Source organism: Myotis yumanensis, unplaced genomic scaffold (genome assembly GCF_028538775.1).
Source record: "Myotis yumanensis isolate MYYU_CA2020_CCGP unplaced genomic scaffold, mMyoYum1.0.hap1 SCAF_8, whole genome shotgun sequence".
NCBI classification, from domain to species: Eukaryota; Metazoa; Chordata; class Mammalia; order Chiroptera; family Vespertilionidae; genus Myotis; species Myotis yumanensis.
This window is the reverse complement of record NW_027223759.1, coordinates 55,143,713-55,170,061: the sequence shown is the minus strand read 5'-3', so window position 1 is coordinate 55,170,061 and position 26,349 is coordinate 55,143,713. Positions and strand designations below refer to the sequence as shown.

Here is a 26,349-nt window from a genome sequence, read left to right as displayed (position 1 = left end):
AAATAAAAACATCTTATTAATATAAGGTTCAAAACCAAAGAAATAAGTCCAGAATCTGTCACCAAGTCCTTACTCAAATTATACAACTAGGCAAAGAGATTTTAGTTTCCATGTGCCAGAAATGAAGCCATGTTCTCTATTTAATACCTCTTTGATACCAAAAAGGGGATTATATTCTAGCCTGATAAAGCAATGTAGAATACAACATAAAGATTTAATGAATAAACTTCTTAAGATTATTTCTAAATGCACCCAAGGGCATCTATCAACTTTTTGATATAAATATCATATTCAATTCTAAGTGTGACTTTCGATCTCCACTTTTACCCTAAAGAGAATCTAGTAGTAAGTGTCATAATCCCAGTTTGGGTTGTTATACAATCAAATACACGACCTCTTTTTCATACTTTGCAGGGAGTTGGCAGAAAATCTGTTAATACTTGGAAATCTTCCTTTTGCTTCCAGGAAATAATTAACTTTCCCTGGCTTGATACTAAGAAAACAATACCAAATGCCACACTCCAGGCTATTTTAAGAATTTACCGTGTGAAAGGTACTGTATTCTGTGTTAAAATAAGAATATGGGTTTCTTACTATCTCCTGTTTATATCAGACCTGGCTCTGCAGTTGAATATAAGTAGTTTTAACACAATATGTTTGAAGTCAATTTGTTAAAAGTAATTACTTTTTTAACATTTAGCTATTAAAGATATCTCTTCTCTTTGCTTTTTTATTCCTTGAAAACCAAGAGGAAGTCATCAGAAGGCAACCATATGCCTTAAAATAACACTGCACTGAAATAACATTATATTTTTTATCGAAGTAGTAAGATTTAAATAAATTGTATCAAGTCACAAGTATGTCTCATATCATCCTGTAAGATAAAAAATTGTGACTGGGAGTCAAGGTTCCACTATAACAAAGCACTAAGCAGATCTCCCAGGGAAGATCCTCAAAGTATCTTTATGATAAAGGCCCATAGAGGAACTGTCAGAGGGGAGGACAAGGAAAGGACACAGACTTGGGTATCTTTTCTAAGTCAGCCAATCTTTGTTTTTGTTCATCAAAGCCTATATAGAAAATCTGCGAATTTGATACTTATGTGTTATCAGAGTTCCAGAATGCCTTAGCATTGAAGTTGAGTTAAAACAAAACAGGGCATGCTACTGGGAAAAAAGGTTACTCAAATATCACTACCTTCAAGACCAGTGATAAAGAAATAATCCTTGACTACATGAACCTCATAATTTGACCATAATTTAAATAGTATGACTACTTTTTATACAACAATGTATAAAACAAGTTAATATTTCAATATTATAAACTGGTACTGTCATATACAGGACTAAGTAATAGATCCCAAATACCTAAAGAAGTGTCTCATACATAATAAACATTCAATAAATATCTGATGAATGAATCAATTCACTACTCATTAAGAGCAGAGGAGGGATATCCCTGGGACTGATTCCAAAGGCCTTCGATCCAAACAGGAAGTTGTCATTTGTTATCACCAGAGCAAAGCTATATAATGGCCTAGAAAACTTACTAGAGTTCATTTATCATCTAATTTTCAAGTCTTAGACCTGCAAATTCATCTCTCTTTTCTTTTCTTTCTTCAACAATTGTTTCCTGGGCATTTACTTTTGTGCCAGGCATTTATTGAAGACATAATGATAAAAGGGAATACATATGGTCCTTGCTCTTTAAATGTAGATGAATAGACAAATAAACAAAACACCACCAACTGTATAATTATAAATTATGAAGAGTACAATGAGTGAAATTACTAGGTACAAAAACAGATAATATTAGAGACTTCTCTAATTAATGTCTGAAACTGAGCATAAGAAAGAATCAGCTTAGGAAGGACTTGCAGAGGGAGAGCATGTTTGAGATCCTTAGTTGGGAAAGAATGTATCTAAAGAAGCTAAAGGTCAGGGAGACTAAAAGGTAACAGAACAAAGTGAGAACAGTTCCACATAAATTTGAAGTAGGCAGTGATTAGATCACGGGGGTGTATTAGTTAGGTTGAAAAGTACAAAACACCAAATTCAAAATTAATAAAAAGATGAATGTACTGGCTTACATAATGTAAAAGCTTTTGGAAAAGACTGACTGAAAGTTTGCCAGAACCAAGTTTCTCTTTCTTCTCTGGGCTCTACATCCTCAGATAGGCCTTCTCCTAGGTTTGTGGGAGTAAAAATTCCAGAATGGCATCTCTTAGTCTTTCATTAGTCTGATTTGCATCATGTGCCCATTCCTTAACCAATCACTATTGTCTGGGAGATGTGACGTTTAGACTGGGCAGATTGGATCACATGCTGCCCATGGACTCCTAGATGAAAATTTTTTAAAAGAAAGTTATTTGCTTTTTTTGTATTTGTTTTTTTTGTTTGTTGGTTTTTGGGGGGGGGCGGGGGGAGACAACTTCAGATAATGATGGAGTAGTAGGGAAGTTGGTCGCTTGAATCACCCACAGAGGATAATGATAAAGTCTGAATTTAAAACAACAAGAAAACTAAAGATATGAGAAGACATCCAAAAATAGAGAAAAGCCAGAGGAAAGTTTAATCTGGAAAAATGGTAATGAGAAGGGGTAAAAAGTATGACTTTGTGGTGTTTTGATCTGATAATGCTGCCTAAACCTCACAGCTATGACCACAAAAAAACAGTGGAAGAAAAGGAGCAGCCTTATCCACTAAAGGTGTCAGTGGTCAGAATCCAGGACTGAAAAAAAAACCCCAGAAAATTTAAAAGGGAAATCCTGGCAGTGAGCAAATCACAAAAAGAATGAGACCCAAATTCAGAGCTTCAACCACCCAAATAGCTAGCCTAACTATAAGTACACTGTGCATGAATGAGGCAGGTCTCCAGGGGCATGGCAAAGAGCCAGCAGAGAACACAGAGAATCTGCTCTTGAAAGACAGGGCTACACACAGCAGATCTATTGAGTTTAATGTGTTTCTTAAATGAATGAATTCCTTCGTCATGATTGGCTTAGACAACAGAAAGCCTGAAGTGTCCAGGGCAGAGTCCAAAGCTGGCAGGGCAGCTGGAAATTAGAGGGTAATCTTAGAAGCAAGGAAACCACAGGGAGAAGGAGATTCATCTCTGCCTAAGTTCTTGGCTGTCCCAACAATTGTCACAGGCACAAAAGAGACCCACAGAAGGCCAGACTAAAAGAGCAGCAGTGAGGAGACAAAACACAGAGCACAGATTATCATCAGTATGTTTTTTACCACAATGTAACTAAAATGGACATCAATAAAAATTTAAATGCTAAATTACTGACTTCTACACAACCCATCAGTCAAAAAATTCACAAAGGAAAATAAAAAACATTTTGACTATAATGATAATGAAATGAAAACATCAAAAATTGTGGGATACAGACATAACAGTACTTAAATGTATACATTAAAGGGATATATGAGAAAAGGAGAAAGGTCTTAAATAAACGATTTAAGCTTTCCCTTAAATTGGGAAAAAAGAAGAGGAAATCACACTCACAGAAAAACAAAAGGAAATAATAAAGGGCTAATATCTATGAAACAGAAAACTGTGAAAATGCAATGAAACCCAAAGCTAGTTTGCCAAAAAGGTCAATAAAATTGATAAATCTCTAGTCACAAAGGAAAAAAGAGAAAAGACACAAGTTACTACTATCAACAATGAAAGAGAAGACATCACTACTAATCCTATAAACATTCAAAGAAGATACTATTTATAACAACTTCATGCCCATAAATTCAATTACAGATAAGATGGATAAATTCCTTGAAAGACATCAACTACCACGGCTAACTCAAGAAGAAAAAGATAACCTGAATAGTTTCATATTGTTATTTTAAAAAATGAACTTGGGTTTACTATCTTCCAATAACAATAATTTAAAAACACCTTCCAAGCCCAGATGACTTCACTGGTGAAGTCTACCAAACATTTAGGGAAAAAATAATGCCAGTTCAATATAAACTTTTTTCAAAAAAGGTTTTCAAGGAGGAGGGAGTGGTCAACTGTGTCAATTCAGCCAAGAGGTTGAGTGAGATGAGGATAGGAGTGACTTTGGTGTGGGTTGAAATATACATGAAAGACAAGAAAAAGGAGAAAACACATGCAGCTATACCTTTGGAGAAGTTTGGCTATAAAACAAGGCAGGAAATAGGGCAACAGCCAGAAAAGCATTTGAGGTGAAAAGAGGTTTTGGGTATATATTGTTTTTTAGGTTGGCAGATACTAAGAACATACTTTTTGAAAGGGCGAGGACTACGCCCTCCATCTTGCCCCAGGGTAAGGGCTACGCCCTCCATCTTACCCTGGATTCTCCATTTTTGGGCAGCCATGTGCTTGGCAAGGCTTCTTCCCGGAAGCCCAAGCCTCTGCTAGCCACACCCAGGACTTCTTTAAACTAACCAATGACAATCAAGGGAAGTGCGCACCACAGATATGACCACATCCTGTGTAACAAGACACCGACTTGCACCTGGCCAATCGGCAAGGCCCACAGTCCTTTCTCCTCCCCTTACTCCAACCCCCTATAAAACCCCTCTCCCCACAGGGCTGGGTCTCTCTGCCACTTGCTGCTGCGTCAGTAAGGAGGGTAGGGGAGCTAAGCCCGGGTTTGAATAAAAGACTCTTTGCTTTTGCATTGGACATGGCTGGGTCCCTGGTGTGGTCTCTTGGGGATCCTGAAATCTGGGCATAACACTTTTATGCTGATAGATGTGATCCAGTAAATGGAGAAAAATTAATGGTACTATATAGAATGAATGAAGTCCTTGAAAAGTCATTTATAATCTTTCAAAGGAAACAGTAGATATTTGCTATTATCTGTGATAATTAAGTGCTCTATTATTTTGAGTTAAGCATTTATTCTCTTTGGTTTAATTTACACTGATACATAGAACAGTTATTAAACGATATTTATAGTAAGCATACATAAGCTATTAGATGCAATAATGAAATACTATTTTTCTGAAGAAAAGAACTGTTGGCTCATATATATGTATCAGAAATTTATTACAATACACAGGTGGGGAGGTAAGTTGAGGGGCTATCATCAGGTAAGTTCAAATAGGTAGATAACTGGCTCACTTAGCATTTGTCCCAAACTCCTTTTAGGGTACCTTCTGATGCAAAGCTGGGCAGTTAGAAACTACATTTTCCAGTCCTTCTTGCAGCCAGGATTCTGCATGTAATTTAGATTCTGCCAATCAGATGGATTTGGAAAGAATTAAAAACTAAGTTAAGCTGGCAGATTGGCAGCACATGAAGTATCCTTTTTGCTGGTGTAGATTTAACAGGCAGCACAGAACAACCCTGGAGCCAGTTACATCACTGGACTGAAGTGGCACGAGCCATGGAACCATCAGTTGGAACAGTGGTATCCTGATTAAAGCAGAGGAAGTTTCCTTAAGCAGGTTAATTCAGCAGTAATGCTCTGAATCATTCATGGAGCCAGCTCTTCAATCTATATATATAAAAGCCTAAAGCGACCATTCCATCGTTCAACTGGTAGCTACACCCAGGACGACCAGGGGGCAGATGCTCAACGCACAGGCATGGAAACATGGAACAGACTGATGAATCTCAGAGGAAAAGGGGGCAGGGGGAGGGTGGGAAGAGATTAACCAAAGATCTTATATGCATACTAGAGGCTCAGTACATGGATTCGTGCATGGTGGGATCCTTCGGCCTGGCCCGCAGGGGTCGGGCCGAAACCAGCAGTCTGACATCCCCCAAGGGGTCCTGGATTGCGAGAGGGCGCAGGCCAGGCTGAGGGACCCCACCATTGCACGAATCTGTGCACCGGGCCTCTAGTAATTTTATAAGTATCTAATTCCCAGTATTAAATCACTTTCTTCTTTTTTTTATATAAATATTTTATTGATTTTTTACAGAGAGGAAGGGAGAGAGATAGTCAGAAACATCGATGAGAGAGAAACATCGATCAGCTGCCTCCTGCACATCTACTGGGGATGTGCCCGCAACCCAGGTACATGCCCTTGACTGGAATCGAACCTGGGACCCTTCAGTCCGCAGGCCGATGCTCTATCCACTGAGCCAAACCGGTTTCGGCAAATCACCTTCTTCTTAAAACAGCTTTACTGTTTTATGTTATTTCTACTTGATCTGACTGATACACTAACCAACAACTCCAACTGGTGATAGTTCCCAAAACAAGGGGATAATTAATTCTATCACAACTGGCCTGATACCTCATAACCATATAATTTTCAAAGTAATACTAGATGAGAGATAAGTGAAAGCTTAAAAGTAATATGCACATTACCTTGGAGGTCAAGGAGGATTTCTTAAACAAGGCAAAAAGCATAACCATAAATTTAAAAATGGATAAATCTGGGTCCTGGCTGATTTTGTTCAGTAGTTAGAGTGTTAGCCCATGGACTGAAGGGTCACAGGTTCAATTCCTGGTCAAGATAACATAACTTGGTTGCAGGTTTGATTCCCAGCCATGGTCAAGGCACGTGTAGGAGGCAACCAATTGAAATGTCTCTCTCACATCCGTTTCTCTCTCTCCATTCCCCCTTCCTCCCTCCTCTCCACTTCTCTCTAAAGATCAATGGACAAAATATCCTCTGGTAAGGATTTAAAAAATTGATAAATCTGACTATATTAAAATTGGAAGTTCTATTCATCAGAATACAATGTAGAATAAAAAAGACACACCATGACTGAGAAAAGATATCTTCCACAGGCATAACTGAAAAAATGATCAGCATCCAAAATATAAAAAGAACTCATAAATCCATTAAGAAAAAGATATACAACCCAATAGGTGTACGCACCAATGCCCTAAATAATCACTTTAGTAAAGAGATGAGATTCAAAAGGCTAAAAACTTATAAAAGGGGACCTTAATGAAACTCTACTTCATATTCATCAATGACAATAATCAAAAAGTCTGACAATGACAAGTGTTAGCATGAATGATAGGCATCAAAATTCTAATACATAGCCGGTGGGAAATATAAACTGGTACTACTGGTAAAGTTGAAGACATCTCCAGAAAAGTATGCTTATATGCATTAGGATCTATGTATAATAATAATCATAGCATTGTTTATAATTGGTGAAAGTTAGAAACAACTCAAATATCCATCATCAACAGTGTGGATATTAAAATGGATGCATATTCCACACTTCTCATTACATCACTCCACACTCAGTTGCCCAAGTCATGTCAGGGCTTCAGTCTCCCTCTCAACATTGCCTTACCCAAATTCAGTCATTATATCCCATAAGAATTGACTCCCTAAATATTTCTGGGGCCTCGTTTCTTTCTCCACCTCTAATAACTCCATAATCTGGGACCTTATCATTTATCACCCAGATAAATATAAGTACCTTCCCTAAAAGTCTTCTTTTTCTCTAGTCCCATCCCCATTGCAAACTGGTGTACTACATGGTGGTAAGGCTGTCAATTTCAAAGCCGTGTGATCATATAAATCCCTCCTCCTGGATGACATACAAATAAAAGTAATGTTTACCATTTATTAGACACCAACTATGTGCCAGGTGTTATCTCATTTATCCACATAATGTTGCAAGGTGGGTGTTATTATATCTGTTATAGATGAGGCAACCAAAGCTCAGAAAGGAGTAATTTACCCAAATTCACACAGCTAATAAATGAACAAGCCAAGACGCAATTTTAGGGCTTTGCAATGGAAAAGTCCTTGCTCTTAACACATTATTCTGCCTAAATTCCTAAACATGGCATATGAAGTTATACATGATATATCCTTAGGCTATTCCCCAGGGACCTCCTGCGCCTCTGATCCTCTGTCCACTTAGCCAGAGCAGGTATTACCACTCTATTCGCTCTTTTTCCTTACTAATAACTTCTATTTCATTCAGGATGGCAATATGTTCATCCAAAAACTATTTTTCCTGGCCTTCCTTGAAGCAAAGTTCTGGTGAAAGAGATGTAAGTGGAAAACTCTGGATGGTATTTCTGGGAAAGCTCTTTAAAAGGGATTGTATGCATATATGCATAACCCATGGACACAGGTAATAGTGTGGAGAAGGCCTGGGGTGGGGGGCAGGGAAGGCTAGAAGGGGTGAATGGGGTAAAAGGGGGACATTGGTAAAACTTGCAACAATAAAGATTTTAAAATAAAATAAAATAAAATGGGTCCAAATAAGGTGGCCCCTACCCCCTGCCTTCTTCCTTCCTAGAAAACAGTGCTGTAGGTAGATCAGCCCTCATACAGCCATGACATACACATATGAGCATCGAAGTCCCTCACTTCAAAGAAAGAATTTAAAATTAGAAGAACTTCTGTCCTAGCCGGTTTGACTCAGTGGATAGAGTGTCAGCCTGGGGACTGAAGGGTTGCGGGTTCGATTCCAGTCAAGGGCATGCCTGGGTTGTGGGCTCGATCCCCAGTGGGGGTGTGCAGGAAGCAGCCGATCAATGATTCTCTCTCATTATTGATGTTTCTATCTCTCTCTCCTTCTCCCTTCCTCTCTGAAATCAATAAAAAATAAAAAAATATTTAAAAAATAATAATAAAATTAGAAGAACTTCAGGTATATAATGGCATAACCCACCCAGCATTGCCTATCTATGGGCTGGTGTGTTTATGCTTTTCTATTCACAGTTAATCATTATCATAACCGACACATACCCTGAGTTGTGGCCTTACTGATGAACTTATAATTTCCCCAATATACCATGATTTGGCACATTTGTACAGAGCCAGGTGGTCTACAATTATAAGATGCCTATGTATCTTTATTTTATTGTATTTTAAACTAGTAGCCCTGCGCACGAATCTGTGCACCAGTAGGTCACCGCCACCCTCCTGTAGCTCCCCCCCACCCCCCTCATAGCTTGTTGCCCTGCCCTCTCCTGCAGCTCTCCGCCTCCCGCTTGCTTGATGCCCTGCCCCGTCCTGTAGCTCTCTGTCGCCCGCTTGTAGCCAGTAGGTCGCTGCCACGCTCCTGTAGCTCCCCCCACCCCTCGTAGCTTGCTGCCCTGCCCCCTCCTGTAGCTCTCCACAGCTTGCTTGTACCTGGCTAGCCCACCCTCCTGCTGATCCAAGATCTGGTCGTGATGTGCTTGGTCATTATGCCTCAGGGCATAATAGCTAATTAGCATATTCCTCTCTTATTATATAGGATTCTCCATTGTTGAAAGTATTATATGTCTTTTTTTGCCCCATTGACCGCTCCCCAGCACATGCCCTCACCCCCCTACTGTCTGTGTCCATTGGTTATGTTTATATGCATGCATACAAGTCCTTTGGTAGATCTCTTACACAACCCCCATCCCACCCTCCCCTGCCTGCCTTAACTTTAATAAGAAAAGCAGGCATACTCAAGCTTTAACTAGAGAAGTTTTAAACAGTTTACCTGTTTTATACATTTGACATTATTATATATTTTGTTTGAAGAGATCTACCTAAAAAAAAATGGATTGAAAACCACTGGCCTACAGCACAGCTTAAGTGTAACTGCAATTTCCCAAATTCTATCTTTGTATTAGGTCAAATCAGCACAAATCTCAAGCAAATCCACTCTTTAAAGTTTAAGTATGCAACTAGTGATTTAAATACCACTCTCTTGCCTTTCACCCAGAGCAATATTGCAACCGTCTGAATATCTGTGAAACTGGCAAGCAGGATATTGTGCACCACTTGGCCTTTCACACCACAGTTCTGGTAGCATATTCCCTACACCACTCAGGGCCAGGAAAAAAGTCTACTTTTTCCTCAGGAACTGATACGCTTATTAGCACTAGTATGTGAGTCACGCATCCCATTGTTTTCCTTTTACTCTTAACAGCTAGTTTGTTTTTGTGCAATATTGGTAGCTTTCTTTACCTAACACCTTTTAAGACCCTATATTTTGATATTTTAGTTAATTGTTTTGTTTGCTATACCAACACATTTACTGAAAGCTGTCCCAAATTATTTTTTAGAAGTAGGCAAGCTATTTTTTAATCATAATTTAAAGGGAAAAGATACATTGTATTTCTTATATTCTAATAAGATCAATAAGACACATCTATGCAGATGACCTCAGATTAATTAATCTTTTTTCCCTATATTTTCATTGTTTTTAGATAGAAAGGGAGAGGGGGAGAGAGAAACATCAATGTAAGAATGAAACATCAATCAGCTGTTTCCTGCACACTCCCTACTGGGGATCAAGCTCAAAACCTAGGCATGTACTTCCACTGGGAATTAGGTGCACAGGAAGACACCTAACCAACTTAGCCAAATTGACCAGGACAGATTAATCTTTATTGCAGTGTTATTTTCTATCCAAATTACTGAAATATATTTTGTGAAAGGCAATCCTCAAAGGTCCCTACATGTTATTGGTGGGTATATCAAGAGTAAAATGCCTTGACCACTCTTGAACCAAGCCATTTCTCAGGATTGCATTTGCAGTGGTCAATCTTGAAGGATGAGGTAACATCTCCTTCCAGACAAAGGGTTTGTTTTCATTAACTAAAAGCAAAAGTAGAGTCCCCAAGCTCAGTATACCTAGGTGTGACACAAACCCACTGCACACAAAGAGCCAAGTGGGCTGCTCTGTATCGCCCTGTGGACTTGGGAGGCATGGGAAACCAATGCCAGTATGATGCTCATGTTATTTGCTGTGCCATCCTATATAATAAAGAGCTAATATGTGAATTAGAACAGATGGCGGAACAACCTTCTGGAGCGACCAGTGGGCAGGGGGCGGGGCCAAGGGGCTGCGAGGCAGCCGGGGGTGTGAGAGCCTACTCTTGCACGAATTTCGTGCATTGGGCCTCTAGTAAGTAATAAAATCTCTGACTCAGGAGACTCATGTCTTCTGACACATCCATAATAGGAACAGGCTAACTAGTAGGTATAATCTCCAATCCTCATAAGGTATTGATTCAAAAGAAGTTTATCATTCAAAATTTGAAAGCAGGTTTGAATCGCATCCTTTGTAACTCAGCGTAACTCCTCTAGACATACTATTAATGGAGATGACAAGAGATTGGTCAATTAAAATAATTTTAAAACAACAGAATGTCCTCCAAGGGCCATTAAAGAACTGTTGAAATTTTGACATTTTAAGGTGAAAATTCTGTTTGTTGTCTTTATACCTCAAAAAATTCTGAGGAAATTAAAAAATTGTTTAAGATAAAGAGTCCAGGTATATTATTACTCTATGATTTCATTTTAAAGTGGAGAGAATTATCAGACAATGCATAGGCCAAAAATACCTTATCAAACAAAACAGGAAAATGTGACAAATTAAATTAAGAAAATTAGGTGCGGGAACTTAATACTAGGCTTTACTTTAAACATAAATTACAACACTGTGAAAGTTAAAAACTAAGTATTTTCCTGGAAAGTGAAAAAGACTCATGATGTACTCAAAGGATTGTATTAATAAGTGATATATTTCTGAACATAGAAATAAACTATACTTTCAATGAAAGTATCAACACAAAAACTCTACAACCTTTTAAATTGGCAAATAAGTAATAAAATAATAAAAATGTATTCCTTTCGCCCTAACTGGTTTGGCTAAGTGGATAGAGCATTAGCCTGCGGACTGAAAGGTCCCAGGTTTGATTCCGGCCAAGAGCATGTACCTTGGTTGTGGGCACATCCCCAGTAGGAGGTGTGCAAGAGGCAGCTGATGGATGTTTCTCTCTCATCGATGTTTCTAACTCTCTATCCCTCTCTCTTCCTCTTTGTAAAAAATCAATAAAATATATATATTTAAAAAAATATATTCCTTTCTACACAAAGAAATTTCTAGACAAAGAAATTTCTAATGTTACCCAGCAACTTAGTACCCCACCCCTTTCTGAAATTCCCAACTATCACTAACAGAAAAACAGTGCCCTAAATTGACTAATAAGAATCACAATCAATTCAAGTATCACTAATTCAGAAAATAAGTGAGATATAGGTGACAGCAAAGTGTCCCAAAAACTCAAGGTTCTGTATTCAAATATATTATGAAAACCATTGACATAAAAAAGGACATTTCTATAGAAACACCATATATATTAAAGACTAATTCAGAAGAATAGTTATAAGAAGCAGAAAAGAAACATTATAAAAGTACAACTCTCAAATCATTTAGAGAAAGTAACTTGAGGTAAAATGCCAATTGTAGCATCACCTTTTGAACACAGCATATCATAAAGGCACTCATCATTTATATATAGCTATCATTTTGCATATAAGGGAAGTATGGATGAAATTGTTAAATGTTAACCAAGATTGTACAGGGTGCAGGAGAACAGGGATTTCATTTATTTACTTTTTTAATGCAATGCTATTTCATTTTAGTTATTTTCTAATTATGAAGAAAATTTTAGAAAATTACTTTCATAAAACAATGACAAAATGATATCTTTCTTGTTATTGTTCCATTGATTTAAAAATAAACAAATATTTATTTGGCAAATTGCTAGGGTATTTTGTTAGCAAACATTCCATATTTATGCATTTCACTTACCCAAAATTACAAATCTAATCTTGAAAAAGTGAAATACTATTTAGTTCTACTATGAAATAATCTATAAGATTAAAAATATTTAAGATTAAAATGGTTCCTATTGATAAAGAAGTGACTTAATCAAGCTTAGGTATTTTTTAAAAAGGATGTATTCTACCTAACATGTGCTTGGGCAAGAACTCATTTTGGGAGTTACTTAAAAGTACCTCCTATGGGGAAGGTGAGGGTGGGTGGGTGTGTGGGAAGAGATCAACCAAAGAACTTGTATGCATATATGCATAACCCATGAACACAGACAATAGGATGGTAAAGGCTAGGGGAAGGGAAGTGGGGGTGGGATAGAAGGGGTCAATGGGGGGGGAAGGGGACATATGTAATACTTTCAACAATGAAGATTTAAAAAATAAAAGTACATCCTATGTAATTAATGAAAATTAAGGGTATTTTCACTTCTGAAATAAAGCTCTCTTTTTAGCAATATAAACTATGTTCATGTTTAATAGAAACTTGCCATGCTCTAAACTTTAAAAATATTTTCCATTCAGTAAATGATTTGCCTTTAGTGCACACCAGTGAACTGAGATACTTGGAGTTTGGTAAAGGTCATTTCAAATACTAAAAGCAAATTAGGGCAAAGTGTTCACAGCATTGGTACCTACCCTGATCACCAAGGACTCATTTGTATTTCTTCACTCCCTTAATGACCTATTGTTTTAAAAAAGACTTTGCCTGTATTAATTTATTAATTGAAATGGTGACAGCAACATGAAATTTACAGAGAGCTTCCAATAATCAAGAAACGCTTGTAATAAACAGTGCTATAGAATTTCAAAAAAAGCAGAGACTGGATGTTAAACCTTACAGGTCAATGGAGGCATTGAGAATAAAACACTAGGAACACAAATTAATAAAAGGATGGCATTCTAAAACTGAGTCAATAAGGATATTCACCACATGGGTTGATTGCAGAGCTAAGCGAAGCAGCTCCAGTGGAAAGGCCGCCTTTAGAAACCGATGAAGCCACAGAAGGTATAGAAGATGAAGTTGGTACAGTAGAAGAGGCTGTTGAGGATGGTAACCGTTCTCCAGACTCCATATCTATGAGGGGGAGAATTCTCAGTTTTAGATAGAATTAGTCAAAAGAGTTAAACATACTTAAAATAAGTCAAACATTTAGGCATAGTTTGTAAAGATATGAAATAAGTTTAGAACATGTTCTTCAGAAAGATAAAATATATAATAAATAAAACCAATATAATTAAATCGAAAATTATTTCAAAATAAAAAGTAAAGAAAACAAAAACACCAAGTCTGACACATAAAAAACTCTCAAAAAATACATATGCATTGGGGTTGTAGAGTATAAACCTAATCATGAAAGAAATGGATATACAGATTACATTTGATAAGAGACATCATCTGGGTTCCAAGACTGTGTCTGGAGCTTATTAGCTATAACAGTGTATAAATTATGTCACTTCAGTGAACCTTCCATTTCTGCATGCGGACTAAAGATGTAGTTGGAAGGATTAAATGAGATAATGCAGATAAAGTGCTGAGTACCTAGCATTCAATAACTGTCAGCTTTTGTTTTTATTAAGTGAATGTGTGTATAATGAGCCATGTGCATGTGAGGCAGTAAAAGAAACCTCAAGGTATTTTTAGATTATTGCTTTCAAGTAAGTATTTCAGTCATATCTATTTATAGATTAAGTATATGCTTGGAATGTTATCATATTTTTTAGCCAGATACATTTTGTGTTAAGAATTAAAAATAAATGCCTTACAATTGTATAAGTACCAATGGTAGCGTGTTTTTACTGTGAAATTTTCAAAATAAGCTGGAACACACATATAAATAAAACATCAGTACATTAATTTTTGGTTGAAAAATATAATTACGATCAAATGAGTTATTATTCATTATTGAAGCATACTACATAAAAATTGGTAAAACCCATTTATTCAGATTAAGAAAAACGTGTTCATTAAAATAAAAGCAGTTTAGGTATCCAAGAACCATTACTTCCCAGATTTCTGTTATGGCCAGAGCATCCAGATCTGATACTTGCACTCCTGTAACAGCCTCTCATTCTGAGGCTGTGTGTTAAGAATACCACTTTCACCTAAGGTTCCAAATCACCGCTGTGAGAAGAAACAAGTCATCTTTTCTGTCAAAGAACAGTGTACACAGCCACCATTTTGGGCTGCTAACTTGGCAGCCGCCATGTTGGCCGCATGGCTTGCAGCTCCCCTGGGGGCTGCCATCTTGAAATGGCAAAGGCCAACCCCTCCCTTTGAATTAGCCAATCGTGAAAGACTGTGCGCCTCAGCTCCAATCAAGAGCAAGGGACAGGTCACGTGTGTCCGTGATTATAAAGCCGAGCAGACCACCTGCTTGGTGTGTGTGCGCTTCCAGACCATGTGTGCACACCCTTCTATGTAGAAGTAAAGATACTTGCCTTCCTGCCTGGCTCCTGAGTATGTTTTGTGTTCTACCAGGATCCCTGCATTGGGGGGCTTGCCTTATTTCTAACACCACTAACCAACAGACTCTTTTTGGCCAAAAACAGCCCATATATCACAAGATCAAAATGTAATAACATGATTCCCCCACCCACAACACAGTTATCTAAGGAACAATATCAACTAGTAGGTACATCTTTTAGTTTAGGACATTTATCCTATACTAGAGGCCCGGTGCACAAATCGTGCATGGGTGGGGTCCCTTGGCCAGACCTGCGATCGGGGGGATGGGGTGGCTGGCCTGAGGAGGGGCCGTGGGAGGTTGGCTGTGGGAGTGCACTGACCACCAGGGGGCAGCTCCTGTGTTGTGCGTCTGCCCCCTGGTGGTCAGTGTGTGTCATAGCAACCGGTCGACCAGTTTTTCAGTCGTTTGGTCACTAATATGCTAAGTGTCCAGTCATTCATTCAACCAATCAAAGCATAATATGCTAATGATATGCAAAGGCTGCTCAACTGCTTGCTACGACATGCACTGACCACCAGGGGCAGACAGTCAACTGGTCGACCAGTCACTATAACATGCACTGACCACCAGGGGCAGATGCTCCGACTGGTAGGTTAGCTTGCTGCTGGCGTCTGGCCAATCGGGAATCAGTGAGACAGGCCAGACATTCCCTGGAACCCTCCTGCGGACCCTCCTCCTGGGCTGGCCAATCTCCCACGTCCCTCCCTGTCCCTGATCGTGCACCAGTGAGGTCCCGTGGCCTGGCCTGCGCCCTCTCGCAATCCCGGACCCCTCAGAGGATGTCAGAGAGCCGGTTTCAGCCCGATCCCGCAGGCCAGGCCGAGGGACCCCACTGGGTTCCCTGTGCATTGGGCCTCTAGTCCAATTAATAAAAGGCTATGTGGTCGTCACGCCCTCATGCCGTGATGCCCTCATGCTACAATGAGTGATCATCTGGAGGCTGCATGCGCAGTGGACGTGCGAGGGTGGGCAGGGCTGCATGCACACGTGGGTGGGCTGGGGTTAGATGCTGCGTGCCTGGCATGGAGGCGAGGCTCTCGGCTCCACGCAGCAAGGCCTAGGGGTCCCACCTCCAGGCTGTGTTGCAGCCTGTGATCTGGAGCAAGTCTTAGACACCCCTAAATACTAGTTTCTTCTCTGAAAAATGACAGAACTGAATTAAATTACCCTTCAAATAACTGAGTTTTATCAAGTTGGTGATTTAAAAAACCTTCAGATTACATTAAAATATTTAACAACTTAATTCTATTTTTTCCTTTTCCTTCCTTCCTTCCATTGGCCTTACTTCTACCTCTAAATGTGTACCATGCTGAATTATAGATTTCTGTAAAATCTTTTAAAGATTTACTCTGGTCTTATTTATACCTCAAGAGACTTTATGATGAGACAATTATCCAAAAGTAAAGAACTGATTTCATACTACTCAGTAAATATCTATTCAGGGAGACTTCTTTTCCATCCAAAAGGATTAAGTATTCTCTTGCAAGGAGATATTTGTGAGGAAAAGGTTATCTTAAAGATGTAAGATATCGCCTGGCCGGCTTGGCTCAGTGACTGAGTGTCAGGCCATGAACCAGGAGGTCATGATTCGATTACCGGTCAGGGTACATGCCAGGGTTGTGGGCTAGATTCCCAGTGCGGGGTGTGCAGGAGGCAGCCGATCAATGATTCTCTCTCATCATTGATGTTTCTATCTTTCTCTCCCTTTCCCTTCCTCTCTGAAATTAAAAATTTTTTTTAAATATATAAGATATAAAAGAATATTAAAGGAAGATTTGAGCAGGATTTAACATGTATGAATCAACTAAAGCATAGATAGAATCTATGAATTTAAATATTGACGGGAATTAGAAACTTCTAATAAGGATACAACTATTACAAGGATAAAAAAAAAAAGAGACAATGTCTGGTTAATTGATCCTTCCATCTACAAATGCAAGGGGTCCCAAAGAACAAGCAAAGCTTTCCTTAAACTAAGAAACACAATGAAAATTCTGAGACATTTCTGGATAGTAACTCAGGCCAATGCATAATAGATTAAGAAAAAAAAAAGCAGGGTAACAAAGAGAAATCATGTTACTCTGTGTAAGGCACCACATTCACTCAGAAGCCAAGGGAAGATGCCTGGAACTACATATGTGCTCAACTAGAGTATAAACTCCCTTTCATTGGGGAAAAGGCAGAGCTTTCCTTAACAGGGAAAACAAGACACTTCTTAAAGAACAAAATGAGGGGAAGAGTTTTTGAAATATTTTTGTCCGGCCACCCTAACATTAGCTTTGTCTTTCTAATATCATCACTCTCTTGTTCAAAAGTCTTCAATTTATCCAATATATTCATACATATGTGTAAAAATATATGTAAAGGATATTTATTAAACATATTAATTGCAAAAGACTTTTAAAAACAAAATATTCCAATAGTAAGGAATTGTTAAATTGTGGTACCTTTCTTTAATAGAATACTATGCAGCCATTATAAAAGCCATTCTACAGCTAATCAGTTTAAAGTGTAGAGTGGGGAGGAATATAAATAGCAAGATCGTATGTGTGATAAAGAAAAAAGGGGATATAATCTTATGCTTGTGTGGTCAGAATATTTCTGGAAAAATATGTAAGAAACTGGTAGCTGTGTTTACTTCTAAATAAAGTGACTAGGAAATTGAAATCTATGATAGGGAAATTTGTTTCAACTATATATCTTCTAGCACTTCAATGATCTGCCATGTGCTAGTAATACTAACAGTTAAATAACTTATTTTAAAAAGAAAGACTTCTACTGTGTGTGTACTGGTACAATAGTAAAATCATACTTTTTGTCTATAGTTCATTAAAGTGAGAGACGCTGTACAAAATTCTTAGGAATTCTCTAGGACTCTCAGAGTTATGCTGTTAATAGCTGGTCACTTGCTATGCCACCTCAATGCCAGAGTCTTCTACTCTGCATACTCAGCTAAATAAGGGTAGATCAAGTTCTTTCACCCACATGCTATAAGTGACACCAATTACACAAAGTTTAACCATTTATGGAAACATCACATGTTCAACCTTTCAGAAACCATTTATAAATCATGAAGTACACTAGGTGTTCGGGGTAGGATGAATAAGTCAATTAGGTTAAGTAGCCTACCCCAAAGATTATTTGTCTAGTGGGTTGGAGCAATGACGGAAACCTGATCAAAGCTGAGTTACACAGATTCTTGCTTGCAAGACGCTGAGCTAAGTGACACAGTGGTATAAGGTATTGGGAGGATGGTATAGATTTAGGAAATGAGGTGGCCTTTTGGAGGGCCATATCTGTAGATGAGCAAACAGAAGCAGGAAAATATTTAGAAGTGCAATGGGAGGATATTTCAATTATTCTTTATTTTGTTAGTGATTAGGAATATCTATATTAAAAGTTAAACATTTTCTCATACTCAGGAACCTATAAAAACATTTAATATAAAAAAGTAATATGCTTCTGAAAATAAATTGCCACCTTAGAATCAAATTCTAAGTACAAATTATAATTGTTTTACAATACTAAAGACATTATATAATTTTAGTTATTCTCTAATGATTACATTTGTGACTGATCTACACTTACAAATTTGAATTTCTATAGACAACACAAGGTAGTATCTCCTATTGCAGTAAAATAGAAGAAACCAAAGGGGAGTATCCAAAACTACCTACAAATTTTAACTGAAGAACTATTTTTTAAAAATTAATACTGAAGTTAGACAATGAGAAATTCCAGAATTCTCATAATTTCAAGAAAAAAAACTTTTTTTTTCTTGAAATTACTGTCTCTTTGCCTCCTGTATTGAAAAGCTGGTCTAGTACTAATTTAGTAACAAACTATTATTGATCATCTACTACAAAGTTATATAATGGCTTAGTTGTTAGAATATAAAGATAAATAAATCACAGTCTTTGCCTTATAAAAGTTATAAAAGTTCATCTAATAATTTTCATCTTTAAATTTTCTCAACTTTTTTTCATGTTATACAATACTCATCATAATTTAACCCAAATTTAAATTATTTCAAAATTTTATTTTTCTAGTAAATAGAAATGTTTGTGCTCTCTTCACCAAATTCTGAAAGTACTTTTAAAAGAGGAAAAATTCTTTTTAAAATCCACCTCCTCACATACCATATATAATGTCTAAGTTTTGAACTTGTGTTGGGTACAAGGGCATGTATTGTTATTGTTGTTTCCTTTTAATTCTAAGAAAATTAAAGACTATTTTCCCCACTCTCCCCATCTTTAGGACCAGATGAGAGAAGTACCGGGGGGGACAAAAAGCGAACGGGATAGGAGTGGTGAGGGAGGGAGGTAAAGGAGGGCGTAGGGATTGGAGAGATACAGCATTATTGAGAGATTAGACTACCAGAAAGAAAAAAGATCCTTGCTTTGAAGTAATTTTTAAATGGTGACAGTTTTCATGAGAGTAAAATCCTACCCTTCATCCCCATCCAGGAGATAGAAAGATCTATGCTTACTGTGCTTTACTCAAGCTTCCTCTACATAGACCATCTAACTTGCCAGCTAGGACTTCTGGCTATTGAGGCAATTCTTGACCCTCAACAGTGGTCCACATGATCCTACTCCTGAGGTCAAAGCTGTCTGGACCAGACATGACCCAAGGAGACAAACAGCTGGCCAGAAACCTAGGACATGTATTCACTGCCTCTAAACGATGCTATGATCTAATAAAATTCTCTCTGACATAGACATTTTAACTAATAGAAACAGGGGAAGTTGGTGCTGAGTGGGAGATCATAAAGTTTATGGTCCTAAGAATATGGAAACTAAGAAAAAGTGGGTTGGAAAAAAATGTTGGAAGAGAAAAGCAGGGTGGTCCTGACAGAGAAGATGAAAGCATGGCCAATCTCAGGTTCTTTTCCTTAGACATGCCTTTTTTTTGTATATATACTATTGATTTCAGAGAGGAAGGGAGAAGAAGATAGAAACATCAATGATGAGAGAGAATCATTGATTGGCTGCCTCCTGCTCGCCCCACACTGGGGATCGAGTCTGCAACCCACGCATGTGCCCTGACCGGGAATTGAACCTGGGACCTCCTGGTTCATAGGTCAACACTCAACCACTGAGCCACACCAGCCAGGCGCATTTTTTATTTTCTCATTTGCCCTGAGACTTCTCTCTATCCTTTTAAATATCTATCCTTTTAATTGAGTTTTAAGGGGTTATTATTACTTGCAACTGAAAGAGAATTGCCAACAAACTCCCTAACAAATGTCAAGTTTAATCTCATCTTTTCTCATCTTTGTTCATGTTATTTACACCACTGATCCATATTCTGTTTTTCCTTTTCAGCAATGCATATATATGCCCCAGAGTCACTGTATCCATAAAGCTGTATCTGACTAATATTAGGCTACAACTTCCCATCTTTGAACTATAGAGCACTTTAGCTTCTACCCAGAAAGCTGCTAGTTATATTGGCTTTTTACTGCTCTGTATTTGTTTTATGAATTCACTGTATTATTCAGCACAGAGCCAACATGTCTGTTAAGTCTTAATTTATGAATCAGTAAAATGGGATTAATTACACTTACTTCAAAGAGCCATTGTAAAAGGACTGCCTAGCACACTTCCTGCTAGGTCAGTGGTTCTCAACCTTCCTAATGCCGCGACCCTTTAATACAGTTCCTCATGTTGTGGTGACCCCCAATTTCATTGTTACAAATTGCACATAATTCAAGCATAGTGATTAATCACAAAAACAATATGTAATTATATATATGTGTTTTCCAATGGTCTTATGCGACCCCTGTGAAAGGGTCGTTCGACCCCCGAAGGGGTTGCGACCCACAGGTTGAGAACCACTGTACTAGGTGTTTTGTGTCTATGTGGTTGGCCAGAATACTAAGAAAATATCTTTTATTTCTTCAAACTAAATATACAAGAGTGGGAAAACAGCTCATTGAAAGTCAACAAAGTTTCTTTTGTAAGGCAAATGTAAGCAAAGGTTAAGTTAAAAAGGTAATTTAAAAATGTCAAGGGTGCCCTGACTGGTTTGGCTCAGTGGATAGAACATCAGGCAATGGACTAAAAGGTCCTAGGTTTGATTCCTGATCAGGGGACATGCCTGGGTTGCAAGCTCAATCCCCAGTAAGTGGCATGCAGGAGGCAGCTGACTGATGTTTCTCTTTCATCAATGTTTCTAACTCTCTATCCCTCTCCCTTCTTCTCTGTAAAAAGTCAATATATACAACAATATATACATATTTTAAATGTCAAGAGCATTTTCACTTCCAAGCAGATTTCTTTCAAAGGTAAAACCTCAACAGATATACAAGAAGTACAGTAGGCTATCCTGTCAACCTGCCTCTCATTGGTGTGATCGTTAGTTTCACTATAGGTAACAGTATAATTTAAAGTTTTATTTTATATAACAGTGACCATTTCACCTTAGTTTTTAGATAACCAAAATAGTGAAATTGTTTTTCCTGAGATATTAACATAATTTTATATCTTCCATTACTCAAAAACTTAATTTTATTCAGGCTATACATTCTTTTTTGTTTTTAAGTAATTAGGAACCAAGTTTTCTCCTTTATGACACTGACAAAAATTCTCAAATAGTTACGATAATGCCCTCTACCAGTATCTTCACTACAAAATTTAGTCAAATTATTTATTAACTAGAAGCCCGGTGCACGAAATTCGTGCACTAAGGGATGTCCCAAAGCCTGGCCTGTTGCCTCTCACAGTGCGGGAGCCCCGAGATCGATGGCCCTAAAGAGGCAGGCCCCCCCCCCACCCATCTGGGGTTCCTTAATGGATTGCCTCAAAGAGGTAGGAGCAGCCACTGGGGCCCCGCCCCCGCAGCGCACACACAGGGCCGTGGGAACCCCGCCTCCGCTGTGCGCACAGCCATCTTGTGAAGGCATGAGAGCATCACAGTGTGACGGCATGAGGATAACCTAGGCTTTTATTAGTAAGATGTCCTTTCAAATATTCCTCAGCCACTTTCCTACTAATTTATTATTTTCTGAATTGCATATAATTTGTCCATGTCTTATTGTACTGACAGGCCTAAATATTAATATAATACTGCTATGTTTTTGAATGATTCAAGGCCCTTCAGATAACTGCTCAGATAAAATTTAGCTGCCTAACTTCATAATACAAATCCCTAAGTACACATCCCAAATGTGTCTTAATATGACTTGGGCTAAATACATGAAAACAATGAAGAGTTAAATATAGTGATATAGCCCAGCTGGTGTGGCTCGGTGGTTGAGCATTGACCAATGAACCAGGAGGTCATAGTTTGATTCCCAGTCAGAGCACAAACCCAGTTGCAGGCCTGATCCCCAGTAGGGGGCACGGAGGGAGCAGCTGATCAATGGTTCTCTCTCTCATCATTGTATTTCTAGCTCTCTCTCCCTCTCCCTTCCTCTCTGAAATCAATAAAAATACATATATGTAAATATATATAGTGATTTAATGAATACAACTATGAGCCAGTTTTTTGGAGTATTTCTGCAAAGTAAAACAAAGTACCAACTCAATAGTAAAATCATTCTAACAATGAACATTGAGATGATAAAGAAAACTTTAATATTCTTTATAAATAGCTTACTGATTATTAAAATAATACATGTAGTCTAATGATAGAGCCATGTACACCCATTGGAACTATAAAACTGTCTACACTTAAAATGCTCAACTAAATATTCTACTTCAAATATTCCAAAATTGAGAATATTTGGGTTCCTCAAAAGGCTAGACAAAGTATTACCATATGACCCAGCAAATCTCCTAAGCATGGAGAAATGAAAGCATATGTCCACAAAAAAAACTTGTATACGAATGTGAAAATAATCCAAATGACTCTGAGCTAACAAACAGATAAATAGAATGTGGTATATCCATACAATGAAATATTATTTGGCAATTAAAAGGAATGAAGTATTGATTAATGCTACAACATTGAAGAATTTTGAAAACATTATGCCAAATGAAAGAAATCTGTCACAAATGATCACATATTGAATGATTCCATTTATATGAAAAGTCCAGAAAAGGCAAATCTATAGAGACAGGCAATAGATTAGTGGTTGCCTTTGGCTGTAGGAAGGTAGGAGAAAAATGGGGAGTAACTACTAATGGGTACTGGGGATTTGAGGGGAATTAGGAAAATATTTCATTGATTGTGATAATGGTAGCACAACTCTGAATACACTAAAAACTGAATTGTATACTTTAAATGGGCGAACTGTATGGTATGCGAATTATGTGTCTATAAAGCTGTTATATGTAGCAAAAAGAATATTCAGATTTTGTGTTGATAAAATATATTTGATTTAATCCATTCTCTATTGAAATTTTAAAGTCAGTATTCTCATTTCTAGCCTCCAAATCCATGACTAAATGTAAAATGTCCCTAGTATCTTTCATGTGTACTTATCCAACTCTCCCTCAGGCACTCAGAAATATATATATATATATATATATATATATATATATATATATATCCTATCTAATAATAGACAAACATGGTAATTGACCGTACCTTTGCTACGCTTACCATAGGCTAATCAGGACGATATGCAAATCAACCGCCAACAAAGATGGCGGTTAATTTGCATACGTAGGCGCAATGCTGGGAGGCGAAAGGGAAGAAGCCACCTGCTGCTGACGGTGATCGGAAACCCAGGCAGCAGGCAAGAGCCAGGTAATTTCTTGACATGGTAAAAGAATTTTACATTACGATCCAAGGGTGGTGGGGTGAGGAGAAGGAGCAGCACAAAAATCCAACAAACAAAAAGGGAAACAGAAATGCATGGTAGTAGGGATTTGAAGGGTGGGTAGGGGCATTGCCCAACTAAAATGCAATTGGTTCGTTACTGAGTACTATTCATGGAAAGACAGAATCCTGACTCCTTCTGTACACAGCACATTGGGAGTAAAAATGATGCATCCAGGTGGAAATATGATTAGGGGTTGGAAGACAGACAGGGAAAGGAGAAGTCAGAAATAGACAGTGAGAGAGTCACTGGCTGGCTGGCTGCAAATACTGACTCTCCAGTAGTGATAGAATAAAAAATTGGGGGATACCTCTGGGAGATTCAAGAGATAGGAGGCAACTCTTCTATGGTTTTGATTTGCCCAGCAGATTTCCACATACACACGTGTACATGCCTATGTTTGCATGCGCACACATATACACATAACTGACTGCCCTCCCTGGAAGCACAGAAGAAGAAGCTGCCGCCAGAAGATGAAGCCGCCCACCTTTGGTCCAGGCGCCAGCGCCTGCGACTGGCTGCAGTCCAGGAGACGGACAAGCCACCCGCCCGAGGTCCCAGGCTGCAGCCACCCGGAGAAGCTTCCAGCCCTGTGGTCCAGGGCGCCAGCACCTGTGGCCAGGGAAACAGGTTCCCTCTTCTACTGCAGTCATTACTTCAATATTCCCCTTCTGAATTTCTCTCCTGTGCTGCAACCCAACTTCACTTTTCATCGGAAGGATACAGAACAGAGAGAGCAGTGTTAAAAGCTTACATTTTTAAGCCAGTAAGGTTGGTATTTAAACATATAAATGGAAAACTAGAGTCCTTAAGGTAACAAAGGCTACAAAGGACAGGGACAGTGCATGACCTATTATATCCAGCAATCCATATGGGGACTGAAAACTTTGCAATGATGACAATTAGTGAAGATATGAATCAACTAAAAGAGTTGACAGGGACAATTCTTCCATCTTTGAAAATATCTACATCAAATCTGTTTAAATAGATTTTCATCTGCATAATATAACACATTCTAATAAGACCACCACCACCACCAATGTGGTCACTGTTGTACCGATAAATGTTTAATAATTGAGGGACCACCCCCCTCTGAGTGCACAAATTTTTGTGCACCAGGCTACTAATACACACACACACACACACACACACACATATACATGTATATGTATACACACACACACACACGTTAAACTTGCTAAAGCAATATTAATTCAGTTTGGAAACTAACAGGTTTATCGAATATTATGAATTCCTAAGTACTTATCAGACCTGTTCCACAACTCCATTCCAACTATAATAGAAGGATTTAACAGAGATAAATAAGCCTGAGATTGTAAACCACACCAAGGATTCACTCTTTTCTGCTGGCTCTGCTTTTTAAATATCTTTTCTCTATTTGTACCATCATCTTAGTACAATCCTATATTAGTTCTTATTGCAAATACTGCAGTGGCCTTTTAAGGGGTCTCTCTACTTCTCTTTTTCTCTGATCCTCCACAAAGCCACAGTAATCCTATTTTATAAAACAGTAATCCTTTTAGTATAAAAGTCTGACCCTGCCACTCTCCTACTTATGTAAATCTTTCAGAATCTCTACATCACATGTATGGCAAAATCCAAGGACCTCTGTTTGGCAAAGAAAGCTCTTCTTCATGAGGCCTCTGACTTCATTTGTCTCACTCTCTTCTCATACATAAAGGTACTAAACTCTTGCCATTCCTCAAATATACTATGGTCTCCTCTGCATTCTAGTTACCCTGCCAAATTTCCATACATATTCTAGGTCTCGTCTCATGCATTCCCTACTCTGGGGAACCATTCTGACTCCCCGAGGAAGTCTTCGGTACTCCTTTCTTGTTGCTCTTGTATATTTCCTAATTAAAGCACTTATAACATTGTACTATATAGCAAGTTTCTGTTTTCATATTTGATGTTCTCCCACACTGTGAGGTCCTTAAGAAGCAGGGACAACTGCTTATCATCTTTAGAGGTTTATAACCTAGCTAAAAGGTTTTTAATGAAAATGCATGATAATCATAAAAATTTATATGGAACTTGATAATTTGCAAAAAAAAAACAAAAACAAAAAGTTTACACATATGTTCTCATTTTACCTCAAGAACAAATCTTAAAGTAGGTAGGTCTGGTATTATTATTTTAATATCATAGATGAGGAATTCTGAGTTAATATCTATCATCAATTGTCAGTTTTTTTTTAAATAAAAAAGAAAAGATTTAGGAAAACCTTTCCTTATATCTTACACATTTTTAATAAGAAATAAAAATAAGTAGGACTAGCTATTAAATTTTCATAAATGCACTTGTTAATAATTAAACAAACTGCTTATCAATTTTCAGTTTCTGAAGTGGAAAAATGTTGGCCAATGAGACCTGCATATTTCCTTTAATCTATCACTCCAAACTCAAAAACAAGTATTTAAGGATCTGTAAGAGGGATATATATGTGTCAATCACAATCCTAATTTTGAAGCCACTCTCCTGTTTTATTTTTTTATTTTTATTTTTATTTTTAATATATTTTATTGATTTTCCACAGAGAGGAAGGGAGAGAGATAGAGAGTTAGAAACATCGATG

At 37.9% G+C, this 26,349-nt stretch overlaps 1 protein-coding gene across 21 annotated transcripts in view; it reads right to left on the bottom strand.

Annotated features, from left to right (window-relative positions):
- The window catches only part of BAZ2B (bromodomain adjacent to zinc finger domain 2B), a 252,927-nt gene that overhangs the window by 106,806 nt on the left and 119,772 nt on the right, over positions 1-26,349 (bottom strand). For all 21 annotated transcript variants that reach the window (XM_070422897.1, XM_070422903.1, XM_070422899.1 and 18 more), the window contains one exon: positions 13,441-13,587. In XM_070422897.1, coding sequence (XP_070278998.1) covers positions 13,441-13,585 — 145 coding nt within the window. In that variant the 5' untranslated portion in view covers positions 13,586-13,587. The remainder of the gene's footprint in view (positions 1-13,440; positions 13,588-26,349) is intronic.